The sequence below is a fragment of the Oryzias latipes genome, chromosome 7, assembly GCF_053564925.1.
Source record: "Oryzias latipes strain Hd-rR chromosome 7, Olatipes_Hd-rR_3.1".
Classification (NCBI taxonomy): domain Eukaryota; kingdom Metazoa; phylum Chordata; class Actinopteri; order Beloniformes; family Adrianichthyidae; genus Oryzias; species Oryzias latipes.
The window spans coordinates 31959859-31977515 of record NC_136243.1 but is presented as its reverse complement, the minus strand read 5'-3'; the positions used below and the strand labels follow the sequence as shown (position 1 = coordinate 31977515).

The 17657-nt window shown below is 38.4% G+C and overlaps 1 protein-coding gene across 2 annotated transcripts in view; it reads right to left on the bottom strand.

The window, feature by feature from the left end:
* lamb2l (laminin, beta 2-like) overlaps positions 1–17657 on the bottom strand; it is a 57541-nt gene that overhangs the window by 28602 nt on the left and 11282 nt on the right. For both annotated transcript variants that reach the window (XM_011476771.4, XM_011476772.4), the window contains exons 2-5: positions 16826–16884; positions 6219–6388; positions 2397–2532; positions 112–185 (exon numbers count right to left, since the gene is read on the bottom strand). In XM_011476771.4, coding sequence (XP_011475073.1) covers positions 112–185; positions 2397–2532; positions 6219–6388; positions 16826–16865 — 420 coding nt within the window. In that variant the 5' untranslated portion in view covers positions 16866–16884. The remainder of the gene's footprint in view (positions 1–111; positions 186–2396; positions 2533–6218; positions 6389–16825; positions 16885–17657) is intronic.

The window sequence follows — 17657 nt, the reverse complement described above, 5'->3', positions numbered from 1 at the left end:
TAGTCAGTGAAATGACGGAACAGACGGCAGCAGACAGAAACCACATGAATTCACTTCAGAACAATCATTAAAAGATGGACATTTACATTGTACAGCTCTACTAAAGCTCACCTTAAACTTCATGATAAGATGTGTGAAGTGGAACTCAGCCTCCAGATTCAGTCTCAGGCTGACATCCTCCTTACCTGTGGAGGAAATCATCCAGCAGTGTCAAAAGCATGAACTGAATTGTTATTTTCTTCATTTTTATAAAATTATATCACAGCAAAGCTGATGTGATAAGCTGCTTTTCTCCTCACCAGAACCAGCATATTGATTGCATAGACGGTTGAAGAGATCCGGTAAGTCAAAGAGCGTGTTTTATTTAGGTGTCGCTAAAAAAGTTTACAGTTTCAAAAGGTTAACAAGCTCCATAAGGAAGAAAAACATCTCCATAACCATCTGACTCCACTATCAAGCGTATAAATCAGACATTGTTCCTCAGATTTGCGAAGCAGAAAGAAAACCTTCAATTTACAGTGTTTGCTCACTATATTGTGCTTCACATTTTGTTTGTTTGTCTGCTTTCTTTCTTCTTTTTTTTTACAGTTCACTTTGTTCTACAGACCTTGTCCATCCATCTTCTACGTGCTGTGTTCAGTTTGCAAAATCTACAGTGATCTTTTATCACAAACAGATCTTTGTTTTTTATTCTATAATACTTATGAGAGTTCAAACAAGAGAGAAACGTGTGAAAATGTTGATGTCTGTCTGATAAAAGTTCAGAAAAGAAATAATTAAGCTTTGTTGTGCAGAGGTGAAAAAAGAATCAACACAGCTGATTATATTCAGTATGGAGGAATGCACCAAGCTCTCTGAATATCTGAGAAGATAATGATGGCCCTGGGCCTTTTTCAATACTTTACAACAATTACAGTTGGTGTGGTGACTGTAAGCACAAAGCACTAATGAGTGACAGAGCTGGCAGAAACAGGTTCATAGAAGAGAGCCAGACAAAAGAAAAGAAGTGGAGTGATGATGTCTGCATCCAGGCACAAAACAGAAGTTTGGGTGTTTTTTGTAGCCTGACAGAGCAGATTTTTAAAATCGTCAGGTAAATTTAGCAGTTTAGGGCTTTTTACTTTTTGTGTGGAAACACATGAATAAGCTAAAACAGTTTCGTACTAATGTGTCATGCAAACCTCTCGAGAAAACTGAGGACGCAAAAGAATTTGTCAAATTTGATAAAAAAGTTGCAAATTTGGGAGCGCCCCGATGATTTATGAGGCTAACTTATGGCAGGAGGGCTGCCGTTTAAACCTTGAACTTGAAAGATAGCATCTGTGTGGAATAGATGCCCGGAAGTGTTTTCTCCACCCTGACTGACCGCAGTGTCTTTGAGCAAGGCACTTGATCCTAAATGGTTTCAGCACATAGCTGCTCTGTGGCCGATCAGGGTGGGTTCTCTGAGAGAACGAGAAACTGTGGATTCTAACACGGTTTGCTTAAAAAAGGACTCGATTTTGACCTTCCTACCATAAATAAATGCGCAAAAACAGTTGGACATAAAAAAGGCACCTTATGTACACGTCTGGGCAGTACTCTATCAGGCAGAGCCCGCAAAACGTTTGGGATATTTGGCTTTGGAATGAAATTTTAGGGCTCCCCTCAAACGCTTCATCCAGGGGTCTGCAACCTATGACCCTAAAAGAGCCATTAGGTCCAGTTTCTTATGACTTCAACCCAGCAAGAGATGCAAAGTCAAAGTACACATTGTTCTTGTTTCTGCAGTCATTAAACCATTTATAAAACATAGCCTTTAAATATTTTTAATAATAAAATTCTCACCGTGTTTCAGTTTTTAAATATAACACAGTGATGGTGTGGCACCGTCAGCTGGTGGTGGTTTCCAAACTGTTTATCTATTTTATGTTTAAGTGTCTTGCTGGACAATGTAAGATTGATTCCTGTGATGTTACCTGGATAATAATGAAGAGCCACGGCCAATGGGAGGGGCTTATCATTTAAAAGGGACTATCATAGGAAGTGAAAAAGAGAGTGACGGAGGTGTCATGACCTGTTGTGCCCTGCGTGGAGCTGCTCGAGGTCTGAAATAAATGAAAGGCCACTCTCACCATGGCTCCTCGGCATTATTTCCCGGCGGGACCCACGACAAACAATTTTAACTTATTTTGTAAGTTCCTTTTATTTTTTTTGCATTTCTATTATTATCATGACTTTAGTGCACAGTTATTCTTTTATTAACAGCTTTGTTGTTAAATGTAACTTTAAACATTCTTTACATGTTAATGCATTTCTATCCTTAAAGAACTTTGTTTCTGAACATCAATCAGACCCTGTTGGCTAACAGAAGATAACAATAAGGGCGTTTGATGTGTGCTGTTCTAAATACCCACCGCTGGCAGACTGCCACCAGGTGAGCTCTCCGCTGCGATCACTCAGGTAGATCACATTTTCGATACGGTGGCTGTTTCTGTGTCGAAGAGGGTGGTACGGACGCTGCGAGTCACACTCAAAGCACTTGTCCAGCTCCTGGTGAGGCAGAGAACAAGTTTGTTTGAAGGATGAAGTTTGGCTTAAAACATTTATAATGCAATCTCACTAAGCATGGTCTCAGATCTACATTTTCTATAGTTCTCAGGTCACTGATGGTCAGTTTAGCATAATGTCCATGCTGCGAATAAACCATAAAAGCAGAGTCAAATTCAAACGCCTGCAGGAAACTAAGAAAGCTGAGAAAGCCTGAGTAGTTTTTGCATTGCTCCATAAATAACCATGTCTTCATAGGAACAAAAGAAAGAAAACTCATGAGAGAGTTGCATGTGAACACACATGATAATTTTGCTTAAAAAAGAAAGCCTTTAGTTTTAAACTCACAGTTGAAACATGAGTAAAGGTGGGGATATAGTGATATGGGACTGTAAAGAGCCCACTGTTTAAAGATGTGGAATATGTGCTTTAGAGGAATCATATCTGATGAAGTAATGACGGACCAATGATATTTATCATGACTTTTTTCCTGAAAGTCCCTCTCCATTCATTCTATGATCAATTTTCAAAGTGTTCCCAGTGGTCTTTTAATCATGAATATGCAGCTTTTAGCCAAAATTTTAAAAAAAACCTGTCGTGTTCTAGGACATAGTTTCTGCAGAGCAGCAGGAGTTCATTAGAAATTCGCCTCTGAGTTGTAAACAGGGCAACCCCGGCCCCCCTTCCCAAGCGGAGAAGGGAGCTTTCCGCCCGCCCACAAGTAAGCCTTTGCTCCTGATTCACAACAATTTGAATAAATAAATACTCAGAAATGCAATTTTAATCTTAAATTCTTTTATCCATCATCACAAAAAAATGCTATAAGAACATTTGAAATACAAGAAAAAAACCACAATTTTTATCACCGCGGGTCTTTAATTAGTTGAGAAATTTTTAGCATAAAACAAATCACTAATGAGTTGTGAACAAGCAGAGAGCTGGCAGAAGCGGGTCCATTGAAGAGGGGCAATCCGAGGAAAAAAAGAGCAGTGTGGGGTAAGTTGGCACAGGCATCTGAATTCCAGGGGAGCGTTTCTTAATTAGGCTGTTGTCAGGGACGATTAAGCTGCTAGAAACAACATGGCTGTTAGAAAGGCTCAGCCTGGCACTGAACAGAAATGTGGAAGTGAATGACAAAAGCTGCAAACACACAACTTGTACCTGTGCATTTGAAGCAAATGCTATTTTTAAGTCTAATTAACCCTGAGAGACCCGTCAGTCAAATCTAACAATTAGAGCAATCAGGACGGAGCCAAACACACGGATTTCTCCTGAGTTTCTATGACAGCGGCAGTTGCTGTTTGTAATTAAGACTTATTCTTTTGCTCTTATTCAACTCCCATTAGTCAAGCCCAGATAAAGCTTTCTGCCCCAACAACACACCCGTGTAACACACCAACTCCCCATTTAGTTTCGGCTTTTCTGAAGCGAGGACGGCCTTTGGTCTCCAATTGTCAACGGATAACATGGTACCAGTGTAGCTCCTTCATGAGTAGTGAATGAAGGTAGATTCTGGGTTTCCGAGGCAGAAATCCAAGCCACACCTTACAAAAGCTCAAATCCCAATGATAGATGGGTATGTGGACGTTTACACGCTTTGAGACAACTGTTTCATGGGGCCTCTTGAGGTTGCATCAGACATACCGGGCTGTCACTGCACTGCAGCAGAAAGCCTGTCACCATAGTGAGAATCTTCATTATGTTCACCTGGAAGTTGAATTTTTGCTGTCCGCAGGCCCCGAAGTGCAGGCATGGGCATGCTAAAGAAATGCACGGTGCAAGACAAATGAATGTAAACAACGGTGAGCATGTCGGGAGGTGTTTCAGGTGAAGAAAGATGGAAAACGTGGCCGGTAGAGGTAGACCAGAACCAACATAACACAGGTGTGGAGGAAACTGCAAGATAATTCGTTTCTGCCTTCATGGCTCCATTTCAGTTTTTCTGCATGTTTTTATAAACTGCTACCAAACATTCATACTTGGTGTTTTTTTTACTTCAGTGCAAATATTTTTTAACTGCCTCCTGTTCTGCCTCCTGATTGGCTCTTCACCATTGTCAATCAATCTCCTTAGTGTAATGTCTCATGTATAGAAAGTGCCAAATTTCATCATTCATCTTTTTATTTTGTAGTACTGGCCTTGTTTTTCTATTAAGGTTTGAAATGAGAGTTCAAGTTCAAAAAAGTGAGAAAATGTTCATGTTTATCTGAAAAAGTATACAAAGTGTGTAGTAAGGAGTTTTACAGCCTTAAAACATCTAGAATAATTGAGGGGGAAAAAAGAAGTTAGATTTCAACTATTGTAGATCAATTTAACGCAACACTCCCGCCTTAAACACGGGAACACAGTTATTTTTAATTGGTGATGTGACGTAACACTCACTCAGTCCAGTTCTCGAATACAGTAAATGGTTTTTGCCGCTACCTGTACATTTTTTATGCTCCTCCATTTACAATAGTACCAATAGCAAATTCCAATTCTCCCCCTACCCCTCTGGCTCCTCCAATTGTAGGGGCATTTGGAGCCGTAGCGGAGTCCGTACTTGTTTTTTCAAGGAGAGGCTGCTGTAGGGACTTTAGGCTTGGTATCCCTACTCCCCGTCGGACGATCCTCATCGCGCTGGTAACGCGGAGGAGAAACGCATTTCTTGCCGTGGGTGTGCTCTGAAGCACCAAAGTGATTTTCTTTTTTGCATTATAAGGTATAAACCAACATTAATAATAATAATAATAATGGATTGGATTTATCTGCGCTTTTCAAGACACCCAAAGCGCTTACATTATGTCCCGCATTGTTATGTCCTTTCCAAGCGCCGACAGCTTATTGGTATTGTGGATGACTGGTGACCAATCTCAGCGTTGAGTGGGAGTAACATCCAAATTTGAAGACACTTTTTTTCAAAGTAGGCTCAGGTTCGGCCTAATGCTGCATTCTCACCGGAAGTGATTCGTGCGTCAAGTTTCAATGTTAAGTGAATGTACAGACCCGATCTGAGGTACTGCAGCCCGATTTGGGCGTTGGACGCAAAATCAGGGACTCAGCTTTTGCCACATAACGTTTTTAGTGACTCGATTAAGGTTTTTTTTGTCCTGAACTTCCATCTATTTTCTTAATCGCTGTGGCAACGGCGTTGCTGGAGACTGTCCCGGTTACTGTTGGGCAAAGGCGGGACACATCCTGGATAGGTCATCAGCCTGTCGCAGGGCACACGGAGCTAGAGCGATAAAGCCCGCTACATCAGATGCAAATTTGACACGAGAATCACATCTGGTGTGAATGCAGCATAAAGGTTCTCATCAAAAGAAGTAAGCCGATGTTTGTGGGGGTTATATCTGAATTTTAGAAATCCTTCTTAGGAAAACTATTATCTTTTTACAACCGGAACTAGATCCAAAGTAAAATAAATGCAAAAACACAATGATGTTACAATCAAAAAACGATGAAACTACTCAGAGTGGTTTTACTGTGACAAGAAAAGCCAGCCAGAAAAAAAAATCTCTGCTTTAAAAAATGTTTTAAAAAAATATCATAATTTCACACAGCAAGTATTGAAATAAAATGACATCGTCTCATTTTACCTGAGTCTTTATGAATAAAAGACTTATAAAAAGCTATAAGTACTTTCATCTCCCATAATCTTCCGAGTCTAGATGGAGTTTTCTTTTTTATTTCTTTCACCCGTCTGTTACCTGCAGGTGGCTGACAATGCAGTACTGCTCGGGTCCGTTTAGGCCGCATGTGGAAGTGGCGGTTAGGTTGACAGCTCGCCCAATCAGGAGGTTTCCTGTTGCGGGGTAACAGCTTCCTTCCGTGCAGCCGTGAGGGCTCGATGGAAGCTCTTGTCCGGCTGCATTCAGAGCTGGAGAAATGAGAGAAAGACGGAGCATTATAATAATTACCCCGGTTCACTATATAATAGTCTAACAGTTTAATGGGTCTGTGCTCGCTGCAGCCCAGTTTGACCTTTGATTCAACTGGCTTCAAAATAAATGTCAAAGTTTTCACTTTCATAACTTCTAGAAGTTTATTTTTTTTCTGTTAAACATGAAGTTCAGAAAAAAAATCTCTCATATGAAACATCAGTTCAATTGCAAAATGAAGTAAAAATCCTAAAACATTTACATTTTTCTTCATTTTCTGTTTGATTCTTTCTTCAAATTAGGTTTTTACTGATTCAGTATGGAGACACAAATGTGTCAAACCAAGATCCAACTTTGTAGCTTTGGATATCAGATTGCTACCCTCCTTCCTTGTGGGTATTTTTAAAATACATTTACAATATTTGACCTGCAACATTTTTTTTTATTTGTGGTGTAGCAGCATCCTAACCAAGCAATCCTAGGCTAACCACCTGGGACGCTGCCTTTGCGGTGAGTTTTTGAACATGATGAACATGTGTTAGGTGACAGCATTTTGGTGTGTTTTGACTGAGAAAGAAATGTACTAATAATTCAACTCCTGGATAGAAGTCGTTTAAAAATGAAAGTATCTAAAGTTCATTCTGCAAGTTATTTTCCATTGACTTTCTCGTAAATCAAATTAAATTTACAGCAGAAATGAAAACTTTTATTTTTTTTATTTGAGGAAATTATCACATTTGTGTTCGGCAACCACATTCAGAGTTCGTTTTATATGAAATTGTAGCAAACTCCTGTGAAATGTCTTATTTGGATGAATAAAGACAAATCTGTCAAACTGGAGATTGGATTTGAAATGTTTTGTTTCAAATCAAAGCAGAAATTATACAAAAACAAGACAAACAAGAGAAAAACAGAGTCCCAGTTCTCTGTACTGTCATGTCTGCAGACAGTGTTTGTCAGGTTGTCCTTCTGCAACTGCTATCAATGCAGCTGAATAAGTTGAGGTCAAGTTGTCTGCAGGTCAGAAGTCTGCTGAAAATCAGGGTCACTGTTGACTTTTAGAGATAGTGCAGGCACCATGATTTCCTATATATTACATTTCAAGGAAATATTTATATTTATTGCTGCACTTGTTTGCTCAGTCGTCTGTGATCAACACTTTATTACGTTGTGAATGTAAAGTAACCTTACTTGGTGTATCAGTAAAGACTCTCATTCATTCCTGGATGGTTCCAAAGATGTTTTTAAAAATGTCATCAAGACTTAGATTTTTATAGACTCACTATGATGAAAATTAGGTTTTTTGTGTTTTTAACATGTTCTTGTGGCATTTTTTCTGATGATGGAGGACATATATTAAGAAAAGAGATGAAAAGCTGATAAGAGTGGCTCTTTAAGTGAATCCAAACTAAAATTGCATAGTAGCAAAGTTTCTTAAAAAAATAAAAATGACCATAATAATGAAACAGTTCACCGTCAGGGCAGCTGTGATTCCATTCTCCATTATAATCGTTTCATTTTCTATAGTTAGCCATCATTCAGTCTATTTTTAGCTTTTCAAAAAAATCCTCCACTCTAATCAAAACACAGAGTCCCTCTGGGGTAAAACATCATCCGCTCCAAGAGTGATGGAGAGGAGAAAAGCTTCCGTCTCGAGTCTGCAGGAAACAACAGAAGCAAACATGCTGAAGCTCGATTGGAAAGACAAGCATGCTTTGAATGGAACCTAAAGCATCCTCTGCAGAAAACATTAACTCGATTCTGCTGCAGCAGAAGCTCATTTAACCTTGCAGATTTTTTTGTTTAATTAGAGGATTTAGGTTTTAATTCTTTCTATTAAAGTATTTAAATCTTCAGAATTTTGTTTAAAGTCTTTGTTTTTAAGACTCAAACAAAAATGTATTTTTCATTTATTTATTTAACCCTCATTTTTTTCCGGCAAAACAGATAAACAACATTCTTATTTACAACTGTGGCCTGGAAAAAGAAAAAACATTTTTTAATTATAAAACTAGATTTTTTTAGACCTTTGAATGTGAACTGGTCGTAGAAATGTGTTGCTTCATTAAGTTTTACGAGTTTGTAACATCTGTCTCACACTTTGTACAAAGAACCAAAGCAATGTGTTCCACCCGCTAGCATGATCACACAAATCTCTCGCCCCCCCATATCTCGTTCCGTTTTCTGTTGTGAACCTAAAAGCCAACTTTCAGTTTCTAAAATTTCTGATGGACTTTCAGATGTTTCTATGGAATTTGGCTGCCTTTTCCATATATTCTAGCAGGTATATCAGCTTCAAATTATTTATTAGGAGAAAAAAAAAAGAGAGAAACGCTTGGGGTGAGTTGGGGCATGTTTTCATTTCACACCCCAGTCAATCCCTTTATGTGATAAGAGAGATCAGCAGCAAAAACCTAAGAGATAAATGTCAGGAGAAGTTCGTGACAAACGCACAAGCGTGCAGACACATTTTCAGACAACCTTTTAAAGAAGGAGTGGGCGACATCTGACTTGCCGTCTGTAAGTGCCGAAGCCTAAAGATCGACACTTCAACTAGAACTTCCAGGTCCAGCGCTGGAAGTAAAGCTTTCGCTTTCCGCACACAAAGCTCAGACTTTGAGTTCATGCACATGTGTGCACACAATCTACAACAATAAGCCTTAAGCTCTTTATTTACCAAAAGAGATTTACTAAAATTGTAGTTTTAAGGTTCTTTGCATATTAGGACCGTCTACTTTCTAATTCACGACAAAGTTTTAGGGTCACCAAAAATAAAGTACTTTTACGAGATCTAAAGTGTTAAATTTACAACTTTTTTCTCAAAAATGTAGGATTTTAAAGTCGTGGGCATACAGGATAACTTCTTACAGGATCTCTGCAGCCCAATGATGAAGACATCGGTATCCCTGCACCTGTCCACTTCCATCCTTTCTTCCTCCACCAAAGACAAGATCTCTATGTTTGTGTGATGCTTCCGTCTGAAGAGGCCCGGTTTTTGGCATTTTCAACGTTCTCATGCTAATGTTAAAGACTATTTTCATTCATCTTTCTTGTTTTATGTTGAAACGAGACGTTTTATTTTGGGAAAGGGGACCTATGTAACACTGTTTTCATTCCCCTTTGGTGTTTCTTGTGCACTTGAATGACGTAAGGGGACAAATGGACTTCTGGGTATGTGAATGAAAAAGGCAGAATAAAGCTTCGGTCCTTTACACCCAAACATGTCTCTGAGCTCCTTATTTTACACATAAAACTCTGCTTTACCGACACGAACCTCAGAAACCACTAACAATAATTTGATTTTGGGTTGCCAAAAGGTTCAGAATTTCTTGATTTTTAAAAACCTATCCTGATATAAAACTTTACAAAATCCTCCACATCTTTCATCTTCAAGCAAATGTCCAATAAACAGACAATTTTTGTGTTTTTTCTCGTTAATTTATGAATTTTTTCTTGTAAATCTACTACTTTATTCTCGTAATTTAACAGTTATGAATTTTTTCTCGGGAAATTTAGGACTTTAGTTTATTTTTTTTTAATCCAACTTTAATCTAAATCTAAACTGGCCCTAAAACTCTGTCGTACTAATCGATAAATACATAAATAAAAATATTTTACAGCATCACTCTAGTACCTAAAAAGTTGTAGTTTTATCTTACATCACATGTTAAAAGACATTTAAACTAGAAACATGACAAAAATACGAGGTTTTTGCAGTTTACGCGATAAATTCGAAACATTAATGATCAGCTGAAGGCAGCACTGCCCTTGAATGTGTCAGGGGAGAAGCCTGTGGACTGTAGACTGAGATAAAACACACCCTGGACCAAGACAAGAAACGATAAGACCAGGAAGTTTGACAGCAGCAACAATCCCTCCTTTCTGTTCCATCGTCCCCTAAAGAATAAGGAATGCAGCTTTTCCCTGACCTTATTTCCGAGGTGTTACTTCACACAAGAGGTTCATGCAGCGGTCAAAGAGGTCGGCCTGGGTGAGGCGCCATAAAGCATCACAGAGGCAAACCCATGTGGGTGGACAAAAAAACACTTGTGTTTGCTCTGAACGTGGGTTTTATGAGAGCGACACAAAACAAGGAAAACAGAAAGTTTAAGTCTTCTTCTTTTTGACTCAGCGGTGATAACAGAAAACATTAATGATTGTGTTTTCGGTTCGATTTCTTCTCTACATCACTGCACAATGATTAATACGGTTCCTGTTAGGATCATCACAGGTATGAACAGGTGTAAAATATTTGGGCCTGATGGGGACACTGATACCATCCCTGCATGGGCACGTCAGCACTCATAATTCAGCATCTACTATAATTAATGATGGAGTTTGTGTTTTCAGACAGACCACACATGAACGGAATAATCCGTCCAACGGCTTCCTCTGGTCTGTCAGCCTCAGATAGCTGGAGGAAACGGCGCTGCTGTTGGTAATTACAGGGCAGCGCCGCAAACATGGAACGCGTTTGTTTTTCCAAAACACATTTTGGATATTTGGGACATGACAGCAGGTTTCTGCTCGACTTCTCCTGAATAAAACGAAGTTCAGTAACTTTACAAAAGTTTGTGAATCTTCAGAAACAGAATCCACGGGAGCCCTTGTGGTTTCATATGAAGATGTATGCGATAAGCTAAACCACATCTAGGAATCTAGGAATGAGATTTAGGAGCCAGTTTGACCTCAGAACTGCTGCAAAGTTTTGAAAACAACAGAGCATGTTTGAGCTTATCGGTGGCTTTATTTGGGCTGGATGTGCTGCTTCTAAAATCAAGATGTCTGGGTATAGATGTGTGTAACTGAGCTGTTTCTAAAAAAAAAATAAGTATTTTTTGAAAATGAAAATTTTTATTTAAGTCTTAAGAGGTTAACAGGTGAGTTAACTAGTTATTCTAGTTGCTTATGACTGAACTGTTTTCAATTAAAATCAAACTTTATCTGTATAGCACCTTTCCAACTCGTTTTAAATAATAAATTCAGCAGCTGCCTCTTTCAGAATCCATCCATCTTAATTAACTATGTGTCATCAGCTCACGTCAAGGTACAAACTGGCTCTTGCAGCTGATTTTTTCCCCTTTAAAACTTCATATTGTACAATGGAATGTTAGTGTAACCATCGAAGAAATACATATATGAGAAAAAAAAGTCAAATAAAAAAAAGTAGCAAAATCTACAAAAATGAAATACAACTATGAGAAAAAGTGAAAATGTCATGATACTAAATGGTGTATTTAGACTGGACACATTTGGTCCATTTTAAGTGAACCAGAGTTTGTTTCCTACGATAATACGGAACAAATTTTCAGGCTCTTTTGTTCACATGCACAAACCTAAAAGTGATCCAAACACAACAGCAGGTCCATGAATGACTCATTCATTCATTCATCTTCTTAGCTGTTTTCGGGGTCACGGGGCTGCTGGAGACTATCCCGGCACTCATGGACAAAGGCTGGGGACAACCTGGACAGGTCGCCAGTCTGTCCCAGGTCCACAATTATGGACACACACTAGGGCTGCACGATATGAGCAAAACTTGCGAAATGCGATATTAGTGATCAATATTGCGATCACGATATAATTTGCTGTATATTGTGCAGGCCTAACACACACTCACTTTCACTTTTATGAAGCATGTTTTTGGACAGTGGGAGGAAGCCGGAGTCCCCTGATAAAACCCATGCATGCACGGGAAGAACATGCATGGTGTTTGGAGTTTGGCGTTTCGGTTCAGGTCCCCCAGCCGGGACTTGAACCAGTGGCATCTTGCTGTGAGGCAAGAGCGCTAACCACTGCGCCACCCTAAGAATGAATTCAAAACAAATGAAGGTTTTACAGAGATCTGATCAGACTTAAGACGTAAATCAGATTTGTCTTTTCAGGATGAAGAGTTTTTGATATTAAGCATGCTGGTAAACTCTCCAATGTGTCTGAACTGAAAAACAGTTTGTTTCACTTCACAGAAATAGAAAACACAGTTTTATGGTCACCCTGCGGTCAAGGACAAATCTATACAGAAGCATCTCAGAGTGACAGAGTGCGCCTTTTTGCTTTTTGGGTGAAAAAGCTTCTGTTGGAAGCTTTGAACTTAAAAAAACAGAAAGAACCTCTGGGAACAAATGCCTAGGAAGTGCCTGAGGGAGAAACCATGCTCCACACGAACATTAACAAGGAACTGGTGAGTTCTGTTAAAGGTTCTGCTGACCAAAAGCTCTCAAAGCAAAGGTGAGCGGTCGTAGTTATACCGCCAAAACGCTTATGTGACACCAGGTGGTTTAAGAGTGTGATTATAGTGCAGCACGTGGCCATAAAGCACATAGTGTTAAAGTCACACAAAAACACACCTTTGGGCATCTTTCTTTTCCATATGACAGGAATGCAGGCAAAGAGAGGAAAATGTCAGTCATTTGGGAGACATTCCAGGTGGTAGGGGGCCGGACAAAAACAATGCAAACACACCTTTGCAAATATGTACCGAGAGGTGATTGTAAAATGACACGAATACAACTATTTTTCCATTACAGGCGAGTGTTGTGTCAAAACCGAGCCAAGGTTAGGTTACGGCAGGAGTCGCAAGAATGTGGGCTGCATGTTTCAACCGAACCAGAGTCACAGAGCCACACAGAGGTTGCTGTCTTTCTACCTTTTTAATCTAGCCCTTAGTTGAAATTTAGGAACTTATTTGATATTTTAATTATTCATCTTCTTTTTGCCAATTTGATATATCTATATCTATATATACATATATATACACACATGTATTTATTTTAATTTATTTATTATTTTATTATTATTATGTTTAATGTTTTCGTTCACATTTACCATTTTCTCTGTCTATTAAGGTTTATTTATGTACGTATTTGGTAATTTATTTATTTTTCATTTTTATTTTATTACTTTTATTCTTTTTTAATCTATTTATTACCTGAGTTGTAAGAGTGCTTTACAAATAAAGTTTGATTTGATTTCCCGTTCACTGGATTTTCAGCAGAAATTCACACATTTCCACTTTAAGGCTAAAAGATACAAAAGTAGAACTGGCTTCCATCTTGGTCACCCATGTGTCCTTGGGTAAGACACTGAAACCCCACATTGCTCCTTGTGCAATGATTATTACGTTTTGGATCACATTTCTTCAAAAATTCCATACTTACTTAGTTCCCCGCAAATGCAAGGAAGTAACTAAGTCAAAGTACCTATAAGGCCCTTCTTTCTCCAAAGATTTGGTCCAAAGTTATCTAAAATTAAAGTTTGTTTTGTCCAAACTAAAAATGTGAGTTTAAAGCAGGCAGAAGAGCCTTCAGTTCTTTAAATATCCACTACTGAGGATCCGACTCTTTCCTGACACTGTTTTACACGGCCTTGATAACCTGGAGACTAAGTTAAGTCAACCCTTTTATTCATTCACTAATAGCTGCTGCAGGTTGACGGCTCAGGCTTTGGATGATTGAGGCTGAAAAGGTTCCGCCTTTTTCCTTCAGTTAATCATCGACAGGTTTCCTGTCAAATTAGAGAAACAAGTATAATACAGCTCATCAGCTTCCATGAGTGGAAGGTAGAAAATACAGAAAGGAATTTAATTTCACTTTGTGAAAAACATTTATTTCTGGCTTTTAGAATGAGTTCATGCGCACAACAAATAGGTCTGTAGAAATGAAAGATGTCTAGAAGGAAAAGTTTGCTCTTAAAAACCTGTGTCCCAATTTTTAGTTAAAAAATTATGGTTTCCACAATTGTTGGGTGTTTGCATATTGCTGCAAGAAAGCAGGCATGTAGCCATAAAGACCATCACACTGGATGAAAATGGATAATCAGAGGCTTTCCTGCAGTTAACTGGTACTTTAGGCTTAATGCGATTATAATGTGATCATAATATGATGGTAGTATTTATGACGCACAACCATTTTGATGCTCAAAGTGTCTCTTTGTTCTCAATGGTTGGTCTCCAACCTTCATCTACGCTTTCCTTTTTATTTTTTTAAAGTAGTGTCTCAAGGTCCACCTGCACTCTAATGGTTTTACTGCCCTGGTTGTTCTGCTTTTCCAGGAAAAATCTTCAACTGAAAGCTTTTAACATGAAATGTAAAGAATGTCAGCATAAAACAAAAGCCCTCAATGTACCTTGAGAGGAAAAAACAACCAGAAAAAAGCATTTTAGTGCAAGCACTCAGGATGGAACTTCTAAGAATTTACTCCTTGTTTTATGAGGATAAAAAAAAATAAAGATTCAGAACTAAAAATGCGTACCAATATTTAGACCTAAAAGGACTTGCCCAGGTACACTGTTCTAGTAAATGTCAATTCTTGTGGAATATCACCGCTTCCACATGAAAGTACAGCAACACTACAGGAGGAGAAACTTAGTTACACAATTTTATGAAAATGTCTGTTTTTCATTTTTCATTTGCAAGGTTTGAACTTTAAATGAAGCACTGTACAGTGAACTAGTGAGGCTTGATGGTGAAGAAACCAGAAATTAAGCAAATTCATGAAGCTAAAAACCCAAAAATTAAGAATCACAAGATATTTTTGGATTCGTTAATTTTTAAATCCTCTCCATCTCCATTCACAGAGGTTCAAGTTCATACATGATTTTAGATTTTGTCCTGATTCTCAAAGCATCTTGATAGTCTTCAGATTTGGTTTTCTGATTGGACAATTCAAGCTTTGTAATCGTCTAATTAAAAGAGTGTCCAGTCAAAATATTTTTTCAATCTACCAACAACTACAATTCCCAGAGGCCCACCCCTTCACATTTGGTATAGATGAAAAGCTTCAAATGTCCTCTGTAGATACCAAAAGGAGTTAGAAAGATTTGATTGGTTTAGAGAAGTGCTTTAGAGGACAAATTCGCATTGCTGGAGGCTACACGGTTATGCCCTGTCACAAGCCACTACGCTCATTTAGCGCATATTGTACGTGTGATAATTGGTCATACGTGAATATACATGGAAAATGTGAGAAAAGTTGTGGTCTTTTCTTAAAAAAATCACAGATGTATCGCGAATGAACCATGTTAATATCAGGGGAGAAAGACGAGTAAACCCCGCATAGAACACGTAAATTATTGTAGGACATGAACCGAAATGTATATTGAGCTGTTTATTTGGAATTCATTAGTGATTTATGCCTCAGTTATGTAATTATGACGTGATATGTGCGCCGTATATGCGTTATAAAAGGCATACATCGGTGGTACATGCCTGAAAAGTCTGTTAGACATGTTAGAAAGATCTGAGAATCAAATATGTGACTATCTTGGACTCTCTGGGGTGTTGTGTCCCTGCATTTTTCTCTTTATAATACCCTATTCATTTCATTTGCAGGCGTCTTATGGTTATGGGTAATTACTCTCAAGTTTGTTTGTTTTATTTATTTATTTTTGAAATAATGCTATTGATTTTTCCAGTATGAAGAATATAATGAATGCATAGTTATATATGTCTCGAGCCTTTCCTGTCTACCTATATGATTCTCTAATAATGTAGCCCTAGCCCTATCTCCTGCTTTTGTGTGTTAGTATTGGTAGTTGTCTGTGCGTGTCAGATCTGTTTTTCTAGTGTATTTTCGTTTGTTTGTTGTTCTTTTGTTTTTCTGTTGTCTCACTTAAATGAAAATTAATATTAAAACAACAAAAAAAAAGAAAAGTCTGTTAGACATTCGGGAAACGATCGTGGAAAGCCACAATTTTCTCACAAAAATCACGCACAATTGCGTATGATTTGCGTATAAAACACGTAAAATAGGTGGAAATGGCGTAATTCTCAACAGACCAAATATTTTGAACAGCTCAAAAACGAATTCCCGTAAAGACCCGTCGGCCAAAACCTTCGAAGGACATATGTGCGTATCGTTGAATGTCAAAACAATTATGAATTACGTACATCACACATGTACTGAAGACAGAAATTTCATACGTGGAAAATGTGCTAAATGTAAATAGTGGCTGTGAGACACAGCCTTAACATAAACCTTCAATGGAAAACAAAGAGCAGATAATTCTCATTTTCTTTCAAGCTCAGCTTGTTCTTGTTTTTTTTTATAAACTGATGCATGTGTTTACTGCCTTTCAACGTTTGGAGTTATAAATTGTTTTGGATAAAGGAAAAATTACAAAGATGAGCCAAAGGGAGATCTTTGAAAGAGTTAAACAGGTTTACAGATCACCTTTTCCCAATCCTTTCAAAACCAAGGTTTGCAAAAAGCACTTCACTTAAAATCTCCAGGATAAAATCTTCTCTAAAAAGGTTTTATGACTTGAATGACTCTTCCTGTGCCTCTGGTTGGTCTTCATCTTATTACAAGCAAATGCTGCTTTTTGAAGGAGTCAGAGCATTTGTACCATAGGAATCTAGCATATGATCCTTTGTGCCGTACTCTTGAAGAAGGAGCTGTTGCCGAGGCATAAAGTGTAGAGGAAAGGGTCCACTCACCAAATATGAGGAGGCTTAGCGTTGGGATCATGATGGTCATGGAACAGGAGACCACCAGGCTGCAATACAATTTCAGAGAGTTAGTTTATTCACAGCTGCTTCAGTCAGCCACTTGCTTTTAGAGCTGACTTCCCACCACAGCATGAGCCTAAAATCTCAAGAGTTTTCCCTTTTAGTCAAAAAAACAGTTTGTCATGAAAAAAAGCATAAAAAAGGAAAGTCTCAGGCAGCGGCTCTCCATCTTTGAAAATCCCTCTTGTTTCAAAAACAATGGATGCAGAGCTGACAATATAATTATGTGTACACTGGCAGGAGAGGAAACGCTGAGCAGAGTAAACTGAAACCTTTTAAAGACCCGTCCCAACCGAGGATTTGTTAGCCGTTTAAATAAATCCTAAATCCAGGAGAGGAGGTGCTTTGTTTCCCTACTAGATGACTTCAAGGCCTTCATTTTTGAAAGAAATTCTAAACTGTGCTCGCTAATCCAGGGGGCCACATGCATGAACAAAGCATGACTGCTGACCGTCCTGCTCGAGCTCCATGGGTGCACACTTCTTTTTTAAACAACCGGTTTCATCCCAAAAAAGGTTTTTTTTTATTTAGATCATTGGACAAAACAGATTGTTCTCGCTTTGGTTCATCAGTGAGCGTCCGGTCATCAAACAGCAGCACATCCCTGGTTTTTTTTGGAGGGCTAGAAGCTGTATGGAAGTGGGTGGAAGTTTTCTAATATTGACTTTTTACTGACAGAAAAAGCTCCAGGTTTTACCAACAATTCCATAAATAAATGCAGATTTAATGGTCAATTGGCTGCATCGTTATGTTTAAATAT